Source organism: Nyctereutes procyonoides, unplaced genomic scaffold (genome assembly GCF_905146905.1).
Source record: "Nyctereutes procyonoides isolate TBG_1078 unplaced genomic scaffold, NYPRO_anot_genome, whole genome shotgun sequence".
Taxonomy (NCBI): Eukaryota; Metazoa; Chordata; class Mammalia; order Carnivora; family Canidae; genus Nyctereutes; species Nyctereutes procyonoides.
The window spans coordinates 50,002,095-50,020,527 of record NW_026575126.1 but is presented as its reverse complement, the minus strand read 5'-3'; the positions used below and the strand labels follow the sequence as shown (position 1 = coordinate 50,020,527).

The window sequence follows — 18,433 nt, the reverse complement described above, 5'->3', positions numbered from 1 at the left end:
GGTCCAACTTTTATCAATATCTCAAATGTCCTTGATTTATCTTCCTTTGTCTACCTCTTACTAGAATGTAACCTCCGTGAATATAGTGACCTTTTCTGTCTTAGTCAGCTGGTACACAGTAGGCACTGAATGAATAACTTCTGAATCCAAGAACAGATGAATGAATGCACGCATACATACAAGAGCATTTGAGAGATTTCTTAAAAATTCAATGGTTTAAAAAAAAATTCAATGTTTTTTTTTTTTTTTAATTCAGGTAGCCCTTCCTGATCCTTCTAAAAAGATGTAGTTTCTCTACTTACCAATTCCTGCATTCACTCAACAACTACTTTTACAAGACACCTGCTCTGTGCCAGGCACTAAATCACCTTAGGAATATGTGAAGAATGAGACATCACTAATGCACCTGACCTCATGCGGCTTCCAGGCTACTCCCTGAAATTTCATTCATGTCTCTAACTTAAAAACTGGTGTTTAGTCGAGATCAAATGCACAAGCCCCCCACAAAGCAAGCAAGGACACCTCCCCACCCCCATCCACCTCCAGTGTGCACAAAGCCGGCAAGTGATTTAAGGAATCTTAAAAAGCCGTCAGAACCCCACTGAGCATGTGACCTAAAAGCTAGCTTCTACCAACCGCAGCTACTTCAACACAGTACTTTCAAATGCAACATTAAAAGAACGCGATTAAAATCTAATTTTTTCAATAACTGTAACACTAGGAGGTCCATTTATGAAAGACTGTTATTTTCTTTGGGGAATCTGCTCTATCTGGCAAATTTTCTATCGTAGCCATTATCTACTTCTGTAATTAAAGATATAAATGCAATGGAAAACACATGTGCCATCTATTCTAGGATCTAGGGAGTTTGTCAAGCCATGTATCACCCCATCCATCACCCCACCTCTCACTCCCCCTCCCTGCGGCCCAAGCTCTCAGCTCTCCCCTGGTTTATGGCCACAGCCTCCCAACTGGTCACTTGCTTCCATGTTGCCCCCTGCCAACTTCTTCCTAACATGGTAGCCAGAGGATCACACCTCTCTTCTGCTCAGAACTTCACCCAGAGTGACCCACTGGGTCCTGTATAAGCAGCTTCATCATCTCTCCCTTCCTCACTCCCTCCACGCCAGCCACTCTGGCCTCCTTGGGGCACCCCACACCCTCTAAGCACACTACAGCCTCAGGATCTTTGCACATGTCACTCTCTCCATCTAGAACACTCTTCCCACAGAAGTCTGTGTGGCACAACACCTCTCCCCCTCCCCCTTCAGGTTTTCGCTCAAACATCACCTTCACAGCAAGGACTGCCTACAAGTACCCAGGAAGACTGCAGCCTGTCTCAATCCTGGAAGTGTGTCACCTCCTTTCTTTATTTTTCTATGGAACACTTGCCACCTCCTAATGTACTACCTAACATACCTATTTATAAGTGCATTGTTTCTTTCTGCCATTGCACTCCGGAAGAATAGAAATTTGCAGCTTTTTGGGTCCCCAGGGTACATCCACCCCTAGAATAGTACCTGAATCGCCACCTGAGACTGACACTCAATAAATACATTTCAACGAACAAAGTAGCTATAACTGGGGCCTCCACATTCCTCATGTGAAGAAATTCTGTGACAGTGGATCCCAGGCTAAACTGGAACAGAGCACAAGATTCTGGTTTCTTCCCACAGCCCAGCCCTTCCAGATAAAATACTGATTTTCGTAAACATGTTTGCAACACCTGTGCCCAGAGATGGGAAACCCGAACACCTGTCCCTTCTGGAGGGAGGTCTTACCTCAATTTTCAGGCTGTCATGTTCCACTGTGAAGTCTCGTCTGGAAGGAGCAACATCAAAGGTAATCCTCTCCCCTCTATAAAAGGGAATCTAGAAGGAAGGGTCTGTTAATTACTAAGAGCCCACAACATGATTCAACGATCAATATTAATAATCGACCCAGGAAGCCACAAACGACAAGGGGTTCGAGGTGAGCCAAGAGAAACTATTAATCATAGCTGCTGCTGATCTTAAAAGAGGAAGGCCCAAACTTTTTGCAGCCACGACTGATGAGTCTGAGTCTCGTCCAAAATAACAATGCTAAAGAAATCGGTCGCGAAACTGCAAGGCAATCATTTTTTCCCCTTAACACCCAAATAGCATTGACTCTCTCTGTGTCTGAAGAGTCTACAATGTCCAGAAAACACAAATATTCTCCACTCACCACAGTATAGTCCCCGCTTGGCAAGGAATAGAAGGAAAACGAGCCATCTTCTTTGGAGACTGCATAGCACAGATACACCAGACTCTCATCTGGGGGTTGGAAGCCAGGCACTGGAGAGATGTTGCAACCCAGGACATCCTATGTCAAGGGGAGAAAAGAAAATGACTTCCTTTTCTACTCCTACGTTCTCATTACCATCAAATGGCCACACTAGCAGAAAATTCTTCTAAGTTTTACATCACAAAACACATATTTCTGAAACCCACGGCATAGTAGGGGAGGTAAAATGAACAAAAACTTTTACACTCAAGTTGGGAAGTTAAAAAAACTGGCCTGGTCTTCTTGGAACAAACGATGTCATCGTCCTTCCCTATAGTGGGGCGTTATTCTGCGGTCAAGGAAATAGAGCTCTGGAAGGACAGGTGGCAGGCTCACACAGCCAGCAAGATGCAGAGCTGTGATCTGTCTGCACCTGCGTCTGAGATTTCAGAGCCTGTGCACTTTCCACTGGAGCCCACTCCCACCACAGACATTCAGGTTCTTGTGAGTCAACCAAGAAATGCAAAGCTTTTACATGTAGAGACTGTACCCCTACCTTGGCCTGCATTTTCAGTGTGTTCTCAGCCTGCATTCTCACAATCTCACCCATTCTTGGCTCTTTTTTACATACCTCTTTGGAAACTACAGATGAAAAGAGAAGAAACTTCACCCCTTTCATGGGTTCCCCATCACTGCGGACAGAGCCAGACACGTTGTAGCCAGCCACGATGAGGGGACTGGCGGCGTTGGCATTGGAGTTGGTCACCCGCACAGTGGTGCTTGCCTACAGGAAGAAGGTGATTTTAACTTCCCAGATAACAAATCCTCACAGAGTGTTTAACAACCGTGAAGATATGCTTAAGCTAAAATATTAATGAGGGTGTGGGGAGTAACACGGAAAACTGGGAAGGTGATAGAATCACAACCACGTGTTCGCAAGCAAAATGAATTAAAATGAAATGTGGTGGGATCCCTGGGTGGCGCAGTGGTTTGGCGCCTGCCTTTGGCCCAGGGCGCGATCCTGGAGACCCGGGATCGAATCCCACATCAGGCTCCCGGTGCATGGAGCCTGCTTCTCCCTCTGCCTGTGTCTCTGCCCCTCTCTCTCTCTCTCTCTCTCTCTCTCTCTGTGACTATCATAAATAAATAAAAATAAAATAAAATAAAATGAAATGTGGCAAAATGTCCATCACAATGATGATCTCCTTTGCGTCGCTAACGGTTTGTTTTACACTTTTCCACCTTCCAAATGTTCCACCTCTGTTACCACTCCTTTACTCTGGTCTATCTGTTGCAATTTTTTTAAATGAGCATCCTTTACTTTTTTCCATGTTTGATGGTATATATGCATGTGACTTTAAAGCTGTCGAAGCACAGTTTACAGAGAAAAAAATGCATATAGTCTAGGGGTACAGAGCAGTGATCTTCACAAACTGAACATGCCCTGTAACCAGCACCCAGGAGCCCCTTCACACTAATTTCCAGGTACTATCTGCCAAAGACAATCATTATCGTGACTTTTAATAGCATGCTCTACTTTGAAATACAATCTTATGTTAATAGATTCAAATTCCTTTATACATACAATTAACAATATAAGCCTTAAAATTTATTCTAATCAATGTATAAGCCATGAGTTCTAAATAAAACATTTTTAACCCCCTGAAAACTTGCAGTCATAAATAGTATACAGATAAGTAGAGGTGTGAAACCATACCATCAACTCTAAATGCTTAAAAACTATAGAGTAAAAACTAAAATACTGATTCTAATAGTTCCTTAGCAAGAACAAAACACAGCCTCAAAACTAATAAAAGTTAATGTGTTGAAATGTCCTTTAAATCTTACTTCAATTTGTTTTCCTGTAGTGATTACAAAACCTCACCTGGGGTCTGTTTCTTCCTTTTTTGATCTTTTATCATAAACTATTTCCATCAAATAAAAAGATATCATTGGGAGTGCCTGGGTGGCTCACTGGGTTAAGCATATGCCTTTGGCTTAGGTCATGATCCCAGATCCTGGGATCAAGCCCCATGTCAGGCTCCCTGCTCAGCAGGGAGTCTGCTTCTCCCTCTCCCTCTGCCCTCCCCTCCACTTGCGCTCTGTATCTCTAATACCTTTAAAAAAGATATAAAAACTACTCTAAAGAACACCTATACACACTCTAACCAGCTAAGAAATAAAAGCAGAAGTATAATTCAAGAGTCTTGCATACCTCGACATCCCTTCCTGCCTCCCTCTATAGATGTCAGTGTCATAATGAATATAGTGTCTGCCATTCTCATGCACATCCTCATACTTTTTTTACATAGGACTCTATCTGTAAGTGGAAGTACCCTGAGTGTTTTTAATTACTGTATAAACAATACTGTGTTTCCTTACCCTCAGCCACTTGCCTTTTTCCCTCAACTTTATGTTTTTAAATGTACTCCTACTGATCCACGTAGCTCTGTTTCACTCATTGCTGTCCTACAAGATTCTGTGTGATAAAACCACATTCTGCTCTCTACTTAATGGACATTTAGGTCGCTTATAATATTTTGCTAGTATAAACAAAACTGCGATAGGCATTCTTTTACATTCTCCTTGGGCACACGTGCAATGGTTTCTAGAATGTTAAGTATGTTTATAGATTGCTGTTTCAGACTGGAAAAAGAACAAATAAATCTCATCAGGTCCTTCTGGTGTTGATTCAGCTTAAAATAGCTATAGTTAATAACAGACCTATTTCACAGCAGGAAGACAGTATTGTCACCTAAAACCAAAAACAACAGAAGGAACATCTGCTACAGTGAGTTTTATCTTATAAATACCACCGAATCAATCAGCAGCATTGTCTTTTTTCTCATTTACTTCCAGAAAAACCATAAACTCATTTCATACCCTGAAATGAGCCCTCTATCCTTGTCTCCAAACCAGAACACTGCTGGCACAGCTATCAACAACTGAAATACTCACCTCTTTCAATGCCCAGGTTGGATGAGTTGCAAGAATTTCATAATCCCCAGGAAGAACTTTAAAAAATGCAAACCTAAGAAATAAAAAATACCAATTAACTTTCTCTCAACAGCCCAAGTGTTCTAATTTATAGCTAATGTTGTAAGAACAAGAAAATAATATTTGGATTATCACAAACTTGCCAATGGCTGGTTAAATGAACATAAACAAAAATTCAGTCGTTCACTATACAAATCCACATCAAGGAGCACTTATTGAATACTTCCTGTGTACAAGAACAGGTATTCTGTGTGCTGCCAGGAAGAAGGTTTTATGTTTCCCTTAACCCCCTTAACCCCAAGGATTTCTGACCTTAAAAACCAGATATTGGGAGGACACCTGGGTGGCTCAGTGGTTGAGTGTCTGCCTTTGGCTCAGGGCATGATCCCAGAGTCCTGAGATCAAGTCCCTCTACCTATGTCTCTGCCTCTGTCTCTGAGTCTCTCATGAATAAATAAATAAAATCTTTAAAAAAAACAAAAACCAGTCCCTGGTTCAGCAAGGATCAGTCATAAAACATTCAAGTCTGCTTTGAGCAGAGGTGATAGGCATGAATAGGCAAAGAGAAGGGAAGGAAGTGTCCAGGGGAACAGTGGGAAGGAAAGAGTCCTGGGTGCAGAAGAGAGAACAGATCTGAAAGGCTGAGGCCTATGCTGATGTTAATGACGTGGGCAGGGCAAATGATAACAGGCTTCAAATCCTATACAGAAGAGTTTAGATCTCTTATCAGAAACAAATACAGAATGAGCCATTCTGGACTCTTGCACAAACTACAATGACCAAACCAGACACTAATGAATACCAGTTAAGTAACCATGGGCAAATCAAGACCAGAGTGACAGAAGCTGAGGCTGGAAACACTGTCTGATACACTTGACCCTTTTAAATGTGTAAAGCACCAGACAATGAGTGCTCATTCTAGTAAAATAGACTACCAAAAAAATCCATCTAATTTCTTCTCCTGTGGTGCTATTTCATTATATCAAGTATTGCCTGTCATAATTGGGTATGACTTGGAAATCACTTTGCTACAATAAAATTGAAATTACTATTGGATTTTGGCCGTGGGGAGATACAGCCTCTACTCCTGCAAGTTATGATCATTGTTTTACTCAGTGCAGATGAAGGAGACTGAACAAGTTCAAGTCACTTCACCCAGGGAGGTCAAGAGCAAACTGCTAGCCCAGAGAAAATAGAAGCTCCGCATTCCTCCCGCAGGCATCAATCAAGTAGACATGTTATCCCCAAACTAAAAAATAATTTCAACAATCCTCATTGAAAAACTGGAGAGCAACAGACTCATTATAAGCTTCTAATCTGCAGTTAAGTTGGTTTTTTGTATTGAAGGAGTAATGATTCGAATGCTTTCAAAATTATCAGTTGGAACTACTCTGAGTTAATCTTGGCACATCTGGTAACATTTACAACTCAACGATATAAATCCATTAAACACTTTAAATCTGACTCAGTGAAGTTAATTAAATAGTTGTCAGTTCCAACCACAAAATAATTTTGATATAATAGTGATAATGTGATTTTTAAAAATCATAATTAAGGGGCACCTCAATTGGTTGAGCATCTGACTCTTGATTTCAGCTCAGGTCATGATCTCAGGGTCATGAAATTGAGCCCCAGCCTCTGTGCTAGGCATGGAAACTGCTTGGGATTCTCTCTCTCCCTCTCCCTCTGCCCCTCCCCTCCCATGCACTCTCTAAACAGAATTTAAAAATTAAAAAAAAAAAAATCATAACTGACCAAATCTATATTGAGCTAACACTATTATGCACTCTATTCCATGCCAGGCAGTTTGAAATAATACTATTAATTTAATCTTCCTGCTAACCTTAGGGGTGGGTTCCACCATCATCATCATTTATAAATAAGAAACTTGAGGCCCAAATGCATTAAGTAACTTGCTCCAGATCAAACCCAGTAAGTGGAGGAACCTGGATTCACACCCAGGTTTTCAGGCTCCAGAGCCAGTCCCACTGTTAAATGAAGGCCTACTATGTGCCAGGCCTGCAGCAGGTGCTGTACAAAGATTAACTCATGTTTGATCATCCCGTCAACTCTAGAGGTGATGGGTCAGATAACTTCCATTTCACAGATGAAGAGCTTGAGGCCCTGAGAGGCATGAACTCGTCTGCAGTTAAGAGGCCAAATAAAGATCTGAACCCAGGTCTCCCAGGCCCAGTCACAGCCTCCCTCCCTCCCCTCAGCTGTGAGGCAGGAGGACACAGGCACAACTTACTTTCCACCAGGCTGTGTCACTGTGGACTGGATCTTTGCTTCAGTCCCTGTGTTTCTCAGAGACACCTGAACTCCTGCAGGGCCCAGGGGCTGCCCTTTGCTGAGAACCTGTCAAGGAGAAGGAGATCAGGACCCAAACCATCAGCAGAGTTCCCCTGCTCATGCTCCCTGCATGGACCTTATACCTTTCTTTGGGTCAAGACTCCTTCACAAAGAGTAGATAAATGATGCATACCCTTCCCTGGGATTAGTTGGGGTGCTGAGTGAGCCAACGGTAATGGTGAAATAATACTTTATTTCATCGAATCTAAGACACCATCAGCTAAAGATGCACCATGATTTTACAATCTATGGAGAAAGAAAAGTACCATGATCCTCCACACTAGCAAGAAACTTACACATGAAGCCAGGACCACTTTGCCTCATTGAGAGCAAGCACCTCACTCTCATTTGAAGACAAAGGAGAAATCAACTTGCCGTGAAAAAACGAATAGCAGGGCAATTCGCACATGTCAACCATGGTGCCAGATGGAGGGAGGAAAAAGAACTCCCCTGAAATATCTGAACTTGGAGCTGCCATTCACACAGGTTAGCCCCCTAAATTCACACCACCAAGGTACCCCAAAAACCTCTTAGAGAATCTAGTTTACTGAGACAACTCCTGGGGGAGTGGATGAAGCAAATGCAAATCCTATCTGCAGGAGACTGGTTTCATTTGCCCACGGTGATTACAGGTTGCCAGAAGTCCTGAGGCCTGCGCTCTTCCCAGCCTGCACCCAGAAGGGGCCATCCCTGGAAGTTACTCAGCCAAGCTTTACAGAGGAATGGCCTCGCATTCCCTTACAACTGCCCTCACGAGAGAATGACAAGTAGCCCAGATCTGACTGGGTTTTAGTCACCCATTACCTTTTACACCAAATTTTACCCATTCTGAGACCCTCCTGAAGTCTGTCTGTGGGTCTCTTGGGAACTCAAGAGTCCCCACATTAAAACGTCCTGCTTTTTTAAAGGTCAGAAAAGACTCAATACATGATACAGAGCAAACATTAAAAATAACCATGTTCCGAAGCCAAACCTTTCCATTCACAGAGAACCCGGTGAACACAAAGTCGATGTCCCCGCCCTTGGTACAGATGTCACTGACGCCATCCACATACAGCTCCACGATCGTTGGCTCTAAGAAATGAAGGGGGGAGGGAAAGGAGCAGGGTACAAGACACAAGAGCAAGTTTAGTTCTGACAGAAGGTGAACCTGTCTAGGCAAAACACCTTTTCTTGGTCAATCCTCAGTTTATTTTTGAGCACTTAATACGCCCTCATGATTTAACACCCAAAGGTACCAAGAGGGATGCAGGGACATCTCCCTCTCGCCTCTTCCCCTGGACACCCAGTTTCCTGTCCCAGAGTGAAACAGTGTGTGGAGGATAATATGCTTTTTAAAAAAAAATTTTTTTTAATTATTTATTCATGAGAGAGAGGGAGAGATATAAGCAGAGAAGCAGGCTCCCTGAGGGGAGCCAGATGTGGGACTTGATCCCAGGACCCTGGGATCACGACCTGAGCCGAAGGCAGATGCTCAACCATTGAGCTACCCAGGCGTCCCAATAATATGCTTTTATAACAGTCTTTTGGCTGTGCTTATCTCAGAGTCCCACTGAAAATTCAGCAAGCACCAAATTGTTTTATTTATTGGATGCTTATCACATACCCAATACAGGGCTAGGTGCATATGCACCTCACAACTACTTTAACAGGTTGAGGATTAAGCTGACACACAGAAAGGTTAAAGGGCCCCCCATCCCCTGCCAAAGTCACAGAGCTTGTGAGTGATGGAGCCCCAACTCAACCTCTAGAAGCCTGGCTCCAAACTGTGTCCTGACCAACCGCATGAGCTCAGCCACATTAAACCAGGATCATAAACTCTAATGCCCACAGGAACCAAGAAGGGGATGGGCCACTGGTTCAAACTTTCAAGAAAAAACAGACATCTGGATTTTTTTTTTTTAGAAAATTTTTTTTTAATTTTTATTTATTTATGATAGTCACAGAGAGAGAGAGAGAGAGGCAGAGACACAGGCAGAGGGAGAAGCAGGCTCCATGCACCGGGAGCCCGATGTGGGATTCGATCCCGGGTCTCCAGGATCGCGCCCTGGGCCAAAGGCAGGCGCCAAACCGCTGCGCCACCCAGGGATCCCCAGACATCTGGATTTTATGTGTCATCTCCTGATGTTTCAGTATTAGCAACTAATTCAAATTGTCTAAAAGACGGAAAAGGTCATCATAATAAGGGTTAAAGTTTTTAAAAAGTTAGGAAGAGTGTAGAGTGTTAAATAGAGAAAAGGGAAAATCAAGAGAATTTTGGGTAAAATGATTAATTACATACACACGGGAAGATACCAATACAAAAATGCACACAAGACTTGAACAGACACCTCACAAAAGAGGTTATCCATATGGCCAATAAACATATTTTAAAAAAAAGCATTCAATCTCATTGACCATCGAATAAATAAATATCAAAACCACAATGAGAATGGTCTCACTCGTGTGGAATTTAAGAAACAAAACAGAGGCTCATAGAGGAAGGGAGGGAAAAATAAAACAAGATGAAACCAGAGAGAGAGAGACAAACCATAAGAGACTGGTAATGATACGAAACAAACTCAGGTTTGCTGGAGGAGAGGAGGTTTGGGGGATGGGATAACTGGGTGATGGGCGTTAAGGAGGGGATATGATGGAATGAGCACTGGGTGTGATATAAGACTGATGAATCACTGATCTCTACCCCTGAAACTAATACTACTACTATATTAATTATTAATTAATTTACTACTACTACTACTACTAAATTAATTGAATTTAATTTTAAAAAAAATTTTAATTAAAATTTAAAAAACACAGTGAGAGACCACCACATTACCACCAGAATGGCTAAAATGAAAAAACACTGCCCTTACCAAGTGCTGGTGAGCTGCAGGGCAGCTAGAACTCTTCCACACTGCTGGGAGAGCGGAAGCTGTGACATCCGCCTTGGATACCTCACACTATCCACGAGAGCTGCACAGGTAAGTGCTCTCTTGCCCAGCAATCCCTCCTGGTATATACTCACCAGAAATGCAAACACAAGAACACATGTACTGAAAGGCCAGAACAAGGACATTCGCAGGAGCACCACACTTAGTGGCCAAAGTTGAGAAGCGGCCCACACGTCCATCAACAGAAGGGGTAAGTCACTTTATACTCACACAGCAGTTGAATGAGCTAACGGAAGCCACACACATAATAGAGATGAGTGTCATTAACAATGTCGGGAGGAAGAAACCAGACACAAAAATGTACCCCTTTAGGATTCCATTTATAACAAGTTCAAAACAGACAAGACTCATCTACAACTTTAGGAGGTCGGGGCAGTGGTCACCTGCGGGTGGGGTGGAGCGGTTGGGGAGTGCCTGCAAGGGGGCACCACTGGGGTACTGGTTCTACGTCGTTATCCGGGTAGAGGTTACATGCTGTGTTCACTTGGGGAACGTTCACGTGATACCCTTACGACGACTACACTTTTCTGAAAGTACAATTCGATAAAGTAAACTTCTCGAAAGAAAAAACACCCCCACAGGCCAGTGATCTGCAACCTCTGCTTTAGCACTGTGTTGAGTTCCCTTCCTCTGCTGCTCTCTGGAATGCATGGGTCAGGTGCCCCCTACTATAAACTGAGAAAGAACCTCCCTCAGAGTCCAACTGGCTGTCAGCTGACCTGAGCTTCACTTTGCCCTTGTGATGACTGGAACTAAATTCTTCCTCCTCCAACTGACAAGCAAGCCTGACACAAACAGCCATGGCCCCCGACCCCTCTCCTGAAGCTACAGAACTGGGATCACAACACACCTACTCTTTGGAAACGTCAGCCATGGCAGAGCAGAACCCTCTCTTCTTATCTCAACCCCTTTCCCACATCTCCAGCTCTGCTAAAAGGCAGATATTATCAGGTAAGTTCTGAGTTCTTGTTTGTACGTGTGCAGAATGCTTTTAAGGATTTATTCATGGCTCATTATGTGCCAGTCTTTCTCAACATTGTAAATACACTGGCCCATTAGTTCTCCAAGTCAGGCTGTGAGGCAGCTACTACCACTCTCCTGGCCCCCTAGCAAGGAGACTGGACACAGACTCAGGGGACGTAGTTTGTCCAAGGTCATCACAGAACCAGTAATGCTCAAGGTCACCAGATAGATGTTCTGATATCCTTTGAGAAGCAGATCCAGATTTTCATGTGAAATTTCACCATGTTTAATACTGCGGTCCTAAAAAGGATCGAGGGGGCTAAGAAGCCACCCTGGGACAGGAAAAAAGTCCCAACTCCTGAACTCTAGATACCATTGTGCTACCACTTTATGAACAGAACTACAAAAGCAGAGCTTCTGGAGAAAGGTTCAGGACAAGATGCCTATCTCAAGAAAGATGACAGAAAAAAGAAAGAAAAGAAAAGAAAAGAAAGAAAGAAAAGAAAAGAAAAAGAAAGAAAGAAAGAAAGAAGAAAGAAAGAAAGAAAGAAAAGAAAGAAAGATGACAGAAAACCTTAAGATAGGTCCAAGGTAGGAACACCTGGGTGGCTCAGCGGTTGAGTGTCTGCCTTTGCCTAGGCCAGGATCCCAAGTCCAGGGATTGAGTCCCACATCGGGGTCCCTGTAAGGAGCCTGCTTCTCCCTCTTTCTATGTCTCTGCCTCTCTCTGTGTGTCTCTCATCAATAAATAAAATCTTTAAAAATAATAATGATAAGGTAAGTCCAAGGTAAATCCAATCTACTCTAAAGTAACAAGGAGGGGAAAAAGCTTTGTTCCTCACTAGGAATAAGTCCTTAGTATTTTAACAGTGTCTGCACTCTGCCAATTTATTTTTTTATTTTTTATTTTTTTTTAAATTTATTTATTTATGATAGTCACAGAGAGAGAGAGAGAGGCAGAGACAGAGGCAGAGGGAGAAGCAGGCTCCATGCACCGGGAGCCCGACGTGGGATTCGATCCCGGATCTCCAGGATCGCGCCCTGGGCCAAAGGCAAGCGCGAAACCGCTGCGCCACCCAGGGATCCCTCTGCCAATTTAAATTAATATTCGGCATATAATCTAATCCTGTACAGAGTATGTATCTAATTATTCAGTTCACTTACCAAAACTCCACCCTAAGGGAGGCTCAATCTTCAGAATGAAATCTCCCTAAGACAGGGGAAGAAAGAAAGAGAGATGAAAACTGATGACCTCTCAACTAGTTTAATACAGTGCTACTATTTAATCTAGGATTTATACACCTGCAATGAAATTCCAAGCACACGCTCCATTCTAAGTAGCTGTGGGCTCTCTGATTGCCTTCAGATGCGGCAAGCTGAAGTTGAATGCCCAGAAGTCCCCATCCAACCAATCAGAAAATACCAACTTAGTGCCCATGGAAAAGTTCTAAATGCATTATATTTAGCCACTCATTGTCTTTTGATATCAAATGCACTACTCATGGAGTCTATTAACCCCTCCCGTGTCCAGGTTGCTAGTGTCAGCATGTATCCTTAGCAATGAAAGTCATTGCTGAAAACTAGATGTTACTCACATACCCTGGTTTCTTGAGATTGATAGGACTATGTTAAAACAACAACAACAACAAAAAAAAAAAAAAACACCAAATTTTAAGATCAACCTGTAGAAGTCAGTCCTATGTATTGTGCCTAGACCTAAGTTCAAGAATATTTATTGCTGTGTTGTCAGTAATAAATTTTTTAAATTGGGAAAAGCCTCTATGCCTACCAACAGAGATGTGGTTACATAAATTACAATTTTCATTTGATTCTGATGTGCTGTGCAGCCATTAAAAAGAGGGCAACAGATCCATACACGCTGATGTTGAAAGCATATCAAGATATTATCACAGGGAAAAGAAAAACCAAACTGCAGAATGATTTCTATTGTTTAACTCCATTTGATATTTTAAAAACCAAAATCAAAACGATGTGTGCCTATTGATTATTTCTTCAATGTGCTTCAAATCTGTGTTTCCAAATAAAAAGTTGATATGGGGAGGGGGGCGGGGGTGGGAGGAGGGGAGGCTGGGTTGCAAGTAGGAATTGGCAGATATACATCTATGCACACGTGCACACATGTAAACATCTTTATAATCACAGCACACAGAAAGCAGTCTTTCAGGATACACACTAAAACTTTTATCAGTGGGGCTACCCATTACCATTACTGGGGGATGAGAAATTGGGGGGTAAAGATTAAATTTACTTCGTATACTTCTAAAGACCTTGTTTTGTTGTTTTCCACAAAGCTCATAAATTCTCGTATCACTTGTATAATTTTTTAAACAGTGTGTTAAGCTGCTTGCAAACTTAACCCTGTTAAATCAGGGTTTCTCAGTGTCCGCACTGCTGATGTTTGGTCTGTCCTGTGCAGCATGATGTGAAGTCGAGCTTCATTTCTGGCCTCTACTCACTGGATACTGTAGCACTCCCTCAACCCCAAGCAGTAGTAACAACCAGAAATGTCTCTAGACATTGCCAAATGTCCCTGCAGACACTGAGGAGCCACTGTATTCAATCAAACCAGTTTAGAAACTGTCCCCCTCAAAATTTGGCCAGAATTGTCAAATACCACTTCTAATTTACAAAAGAGATGAGTTTTCACTTGTGTGGCAAATCAAGACTGCTCCGGTTCGTGCAGTGCCGAGGGCCACACTTACTACTTCCCATCATAAATGACTACAGTAGTCTCTTACCTTATCATACAAGGGGATCATAAAGTAACCATTATTAGGGGCACAGTCTGTCTGGTATTTCAAAGTCCCATGCTTGGTATACAGCTTTATCTAGAAAGCAAGGAAAGAAGTCGTAAGAGAATTATCTACATACATTATGCCAGGATGCAATCTGTCAGTATGCGTTTGCTGAGGACCTACTACATGCTGCTATTACCACCAGGCATTAGAGAGAAGACAAAGTATCCCAAAAATAATGTGATTAGGTATTTCTCTGGTTAGAAACCATCTAAAGACTACCTCCAAAACTCATATTTTTCAGTTTATTTTTAGTGGCTGTCCCTATGTTGTTTCCATCTAGAACAAACTTTCAAATTTGCTGTTAGTAAAGTGCTTATTAAAATGTAATCCCCGAGCCCCATGTCTGTTTCTAAACTAGGTTTGCGGTGAGGGCCAAGGATCTGAAACTATTAACCCCAAATGATTCCAAATACTTGGGAGTAACACTCATCTAGAAACTTTTAATCTTCTCTCTTATGTTCATTCTCTGGCAAAAACAAAGCAAAGGAGGTTTAATACAGGTCTTCTCAAGGATCTCTAAAGCTCTTGCATCCTGGGTATTTCCAAACACAATCTATTAACTTTTTAAGATGTCCCAGCAAAGTCTGGGTCTTCCCTGTACTGTGTGACCTCGGGCAAGTCAATTTGCCTCCTGAGGTCCAGTTTTATAAGGGGCAAGGAAAAGAGCCACTTCCCTTTGTGTTTATACAGGATCACGTCTATGCATTTTAAGCATCTGGCAGAGAGCATGATTCAAAAAACAAAATACTATTATTTTACTATATTACTATGTTGTATTACTCACATCTCCTCTCTGCCTTCACTTTTCTCCCAGAGCCTCAGGAAACTACAAGTTGCAAAAAGCCTTGCAAGGCAGCTTCTGAAACTGCCTGTGCCCACACACTGGGAGGCAATCCAGGAGGTGGCACGGGGACCCAGCAGAACCTAGGAACCCTGCAACTGCCGGTGGGCAGGTTCGCTAAACACCTGACTTAAGATCAGACACGGCAGAGGAGCCACAGCCACAGACGGAAGGGTCTTCTTTAGGAAATACACCGCGTGCTGGGTTGGGCTGCTTCTGTCCCAACCCCATCTTCCAGGAACAAAAACGAGGCCAGGTGAAAGACCTCGTGGGGTGTGGAAACGATCCTCAACCCCTCCCCAAACCTATCTCCGCACCCAGATTCGAAGAACATTTAATTCCTCAGCGCTGCCCTTCCGCTGCCAGCACTGGCGTGGCTCAACCAGGCTTTCAGGCAGTCTCTGGGGTCTGAGGTCCCCCCAACATCCCTTCTCTCCGGCATCTCCAAGCCTCTTTCCTTCTTTTATCCCCTTTCAAATCCCCTTCTCCTGCCCCATCATCAGTACCCTCCTAAAATAGAGGCCAAGCCCTCCATCAGGTCCCTTCCCATCTATCCCGACAAGTGACCTTCCTCTTTGCAAAAGCTTTCTGGGTCACAGTCTCACTGGGCTGATAATCACGTAGCTGCATGGGGTTTTACAACTTAACACAAAGACTTCTGCACAAATCTCCGGTGTCACCCCAGTCAACACCCAGCAAGGTAATCAGGGCAGCAGACAACTCTCCATTCACAGAGGAAAATGGGAGATTTCCCCAAGGGAGGGATGCGGGAGATTAAAAACACGGATTCCAAGCCCCAGAGATGCCAAGACATGTACAGGGTTGGGATCCCCCTAAAAGCATCCCCCCCCGGGGGGGGGCAGTTTTAGGAGGAGTGGAACAGGACCTTTGGGGGGGCGGGGCTCTGAGCTGTGGGGCCAGGGGTCCAGACTTGCATTTGGGGGGGCTCTGAGCTGTGGGGCCAGGGGTCCAGACTTGCATTTGGGGGGGCTCTGAGCTGTGGGGCCAGGGGTCCAGACTTGCATTTGGGGGGGGCTCTGAGCTGTGGGGCCAGGGGTCCAGCCTTGCATTTTGGGGGGCTCTGAGCTGTGGGGCCAAGGGTCCAGACTTGCATTTGGGGGGGGGCTCTGAGCTGTGGGGCCAGGGGTCCAGACTTGCATTTGGAGGGGCTCTGAGCTGTGGGGCCAGGGTCCAGACTTGGCAGCCTCTAGATTCCAGACTCGGGGTTTGGGGAAATCTAAGTTCCAGGAGATCTGAGTTTTGAGGATGTGGGGGTCTGGGTCCTGCCGAGAGTGGCTTTTAAGAGATCTGGGGCCTGGATTGTGGGGACGGTCAGAGTCCCCTAGCATCTTGGATCCGGATTTGGGGGGGGGGGTTTCTGGAGTTTGGGTGTCCTGATTTGGGGGGGAATCCTTCGTTTTGAGGGAGCTGATGGGAGCTATCAACACCGCCCCCCACCCCGTGCGCGCATCCTCGAAGGCCCCCCGGCCCCACTCGGCAGGTGACCCCAGGGCGCGATCCATCCCCCTCCCCTCCCCCCACCGCCCTCCCTCGCCAGCGCGACGGGGAGGCGCCGGCCCGGGGCAGCGCCCGCGCAAAGCGGAGCCTCCAGGGCGGCGAGGGCTCCTCCGAGAGCGTGGAGCAGGTGGCGGCCCGGGCGAGGCCGCCGCAGCGCCGACAGGTGGAGCGCCCGGCCCGGCGCTCACCTCGATGAGCGAGTAGTTGATCTCCACGTCCGACTTGACGAAGCCCCCGCAGCCCACCACGATGTCCTCGGAGCCGCGCGCCGGGCCCGCGCCGCTCAGCAGCAGCAGCAGAGCGGCGGCCACCGCCCCCGGCCCCCGCGGCCCCGCGGCCCCGCGCGCCCGCATGGCCTCCCGGGTCCGCCGCCCGACCCGCCGCAGGCCTCCCGGGTCCGCCCCCCGCCCCGCGCGCGGCCCGCCGCTTCCTCCTCGGTCCGCGGCTGACAGCCCAGGCCCCGCCCCCCCGCCGCCACCGCGCGTGCGCGCCCCGCCGCCACGCCCACGCTCCGACCAGGTAACTACAGCGCATGCTCGGCAACAAAAACGAGCTCACGTGTGCCCCCTGCAGGCTCGGAGGACTCCGCGCACCGTCTAGCCGGTGCGGTATAGGGTACAAACTCCAAATCCGTCAAGATGGACACTAAGGGAGTGCAATCTTTTTTTTTTCATGTTAACTAAATTTTCCTTTAATCAATAATTAACATTTAGCACTTGAGCATTTTAGCTTTTCTTGGCAATTATTTTTTTATAAATTTATTTTTTATTGGTGTTCAATTTGCCAACATATAGAGTAACCCCCAGTGCTCATCCCATCAAGTGTCCCCCTCAGTGCCCGTCACCCATTCACCCCCACCCCCCGCCCACCTCCCCTTCCACCACCCCTAGTTCGTTTCCCAGAGTTAGGAGTCTTTATGTTCTGTCTCCCTTTCTGATATTTCCCACTCATTTTTTTCTCCTTTCCCCTTCATTCCCTTTCACTATTTTTTTATATTCCCCAAATGAATGAGACCATATAATGTTTGTCCTTCTCCGACTGACTTATTTCAAGGAGTGTGTGGAGGCTGAGAAAAATCAAGGCCATTCCACCTCAAGTTTAGCATTAACACAAGTACAGCCATCTTAGGCCCCTGTGAATAAGAGCTGAACTTTATAGGAAAAACTGCAGAATGTCCTCTGCAGGGAATCCCATATCAGAAAGACAACAGAGCCCACGCCCGTGGTAGAAAGTCCCATATTAGAATGAGAACGGAGCTCCATGCCCTTGAAAGACCCACATCAGAATGTAAACAGAACTTGAGAAATTCTTCCACCCTTTCTGAAAATCCCCTAGACCAGCCTGTAAAAAAAAAACAGCTGTAACCCACTTCGGGGTCCAAGTCCCTGCTCCACTGTGTTGGGTACACTTGGACCCAAACTCGAGCTTGTAAATAAACCCTTGTGTGTTTGCCTCGGTGTCAGCTCCTCAGTGGTTTCTCGGATTCACAATCTTGGGCACAACAGGGTGCAATCTTTTGTATATGAATTTTATTTCAATAAAGCTTTTAAAAAAAACTCCAAAGTTGAATTATGTGGGACGCCTGGGTGGCTCAGTGTTTGAGCATCTGCCTTTGGCTCAGGTCGTGATGCCTCTATCTATGTCTCTGCCTCTCTCTGTGTCTCTCACAAATAAATAAATTCATGTTGATGCATGTAGCCAACAACTTTCCCGAATCTTTTTGACACATATATTTCACAGGTGATATGTAATCTCAAAAACACCCT

At 44.9% G+C, this 18,433-nt stretch overlaps 1 protein-coding gene across 1 annotated transcript in view; it reads right to left on the bottom strand.

Annotated features, from left to right (window-relative positions):
- The window catches only part of LOC129519502 (BOS complex subunit NOMO1), a 56,703-nt gene extending 39,671 nt beyond the window's left edge, over positions 1-17,032 (bottom strand). The window contains exons 1-9 of the mRNA XM_055340053.1: positions 16,856-17,032; positions 14,249-14,338; positions 12,654-12,699; positions 8,567-8,667; positions 7,493-7,599; positions 5,203-5,275; positions 2,876-3,028; positions 2,206-2,343; positions 1,782-1,871 (exon numbers count right to left, since the gene is read on the bottom strand). Coding sequence (XP_055196028.1) covers positions 1,782-1,871; positions 2,206-2,343; positions 2,876-3,028; positions 5,203-5,275; positions 7,493-7,599; positions 8,567-8,667; positions 12,654-12,699; positions 14,249-14,338; positions 16,856-17,020 — 963 coding nt within the window. The 5' untranslated portion in view covers positions 17,021-17,032. The remainder of the gene's footprint in view (positions 1-1,781; positions 1,872-2,205; positions 2,344-2,875; positions 3,029-5,202; positions 5,276-7,492; positions 7,600-8,566; positions 8,668-12,653; positions 12,700-14,248; positions 14,339-16,855) is intronic.
- Positions 17,033-18,433: the final 1,401 nt, after the last annotated feature.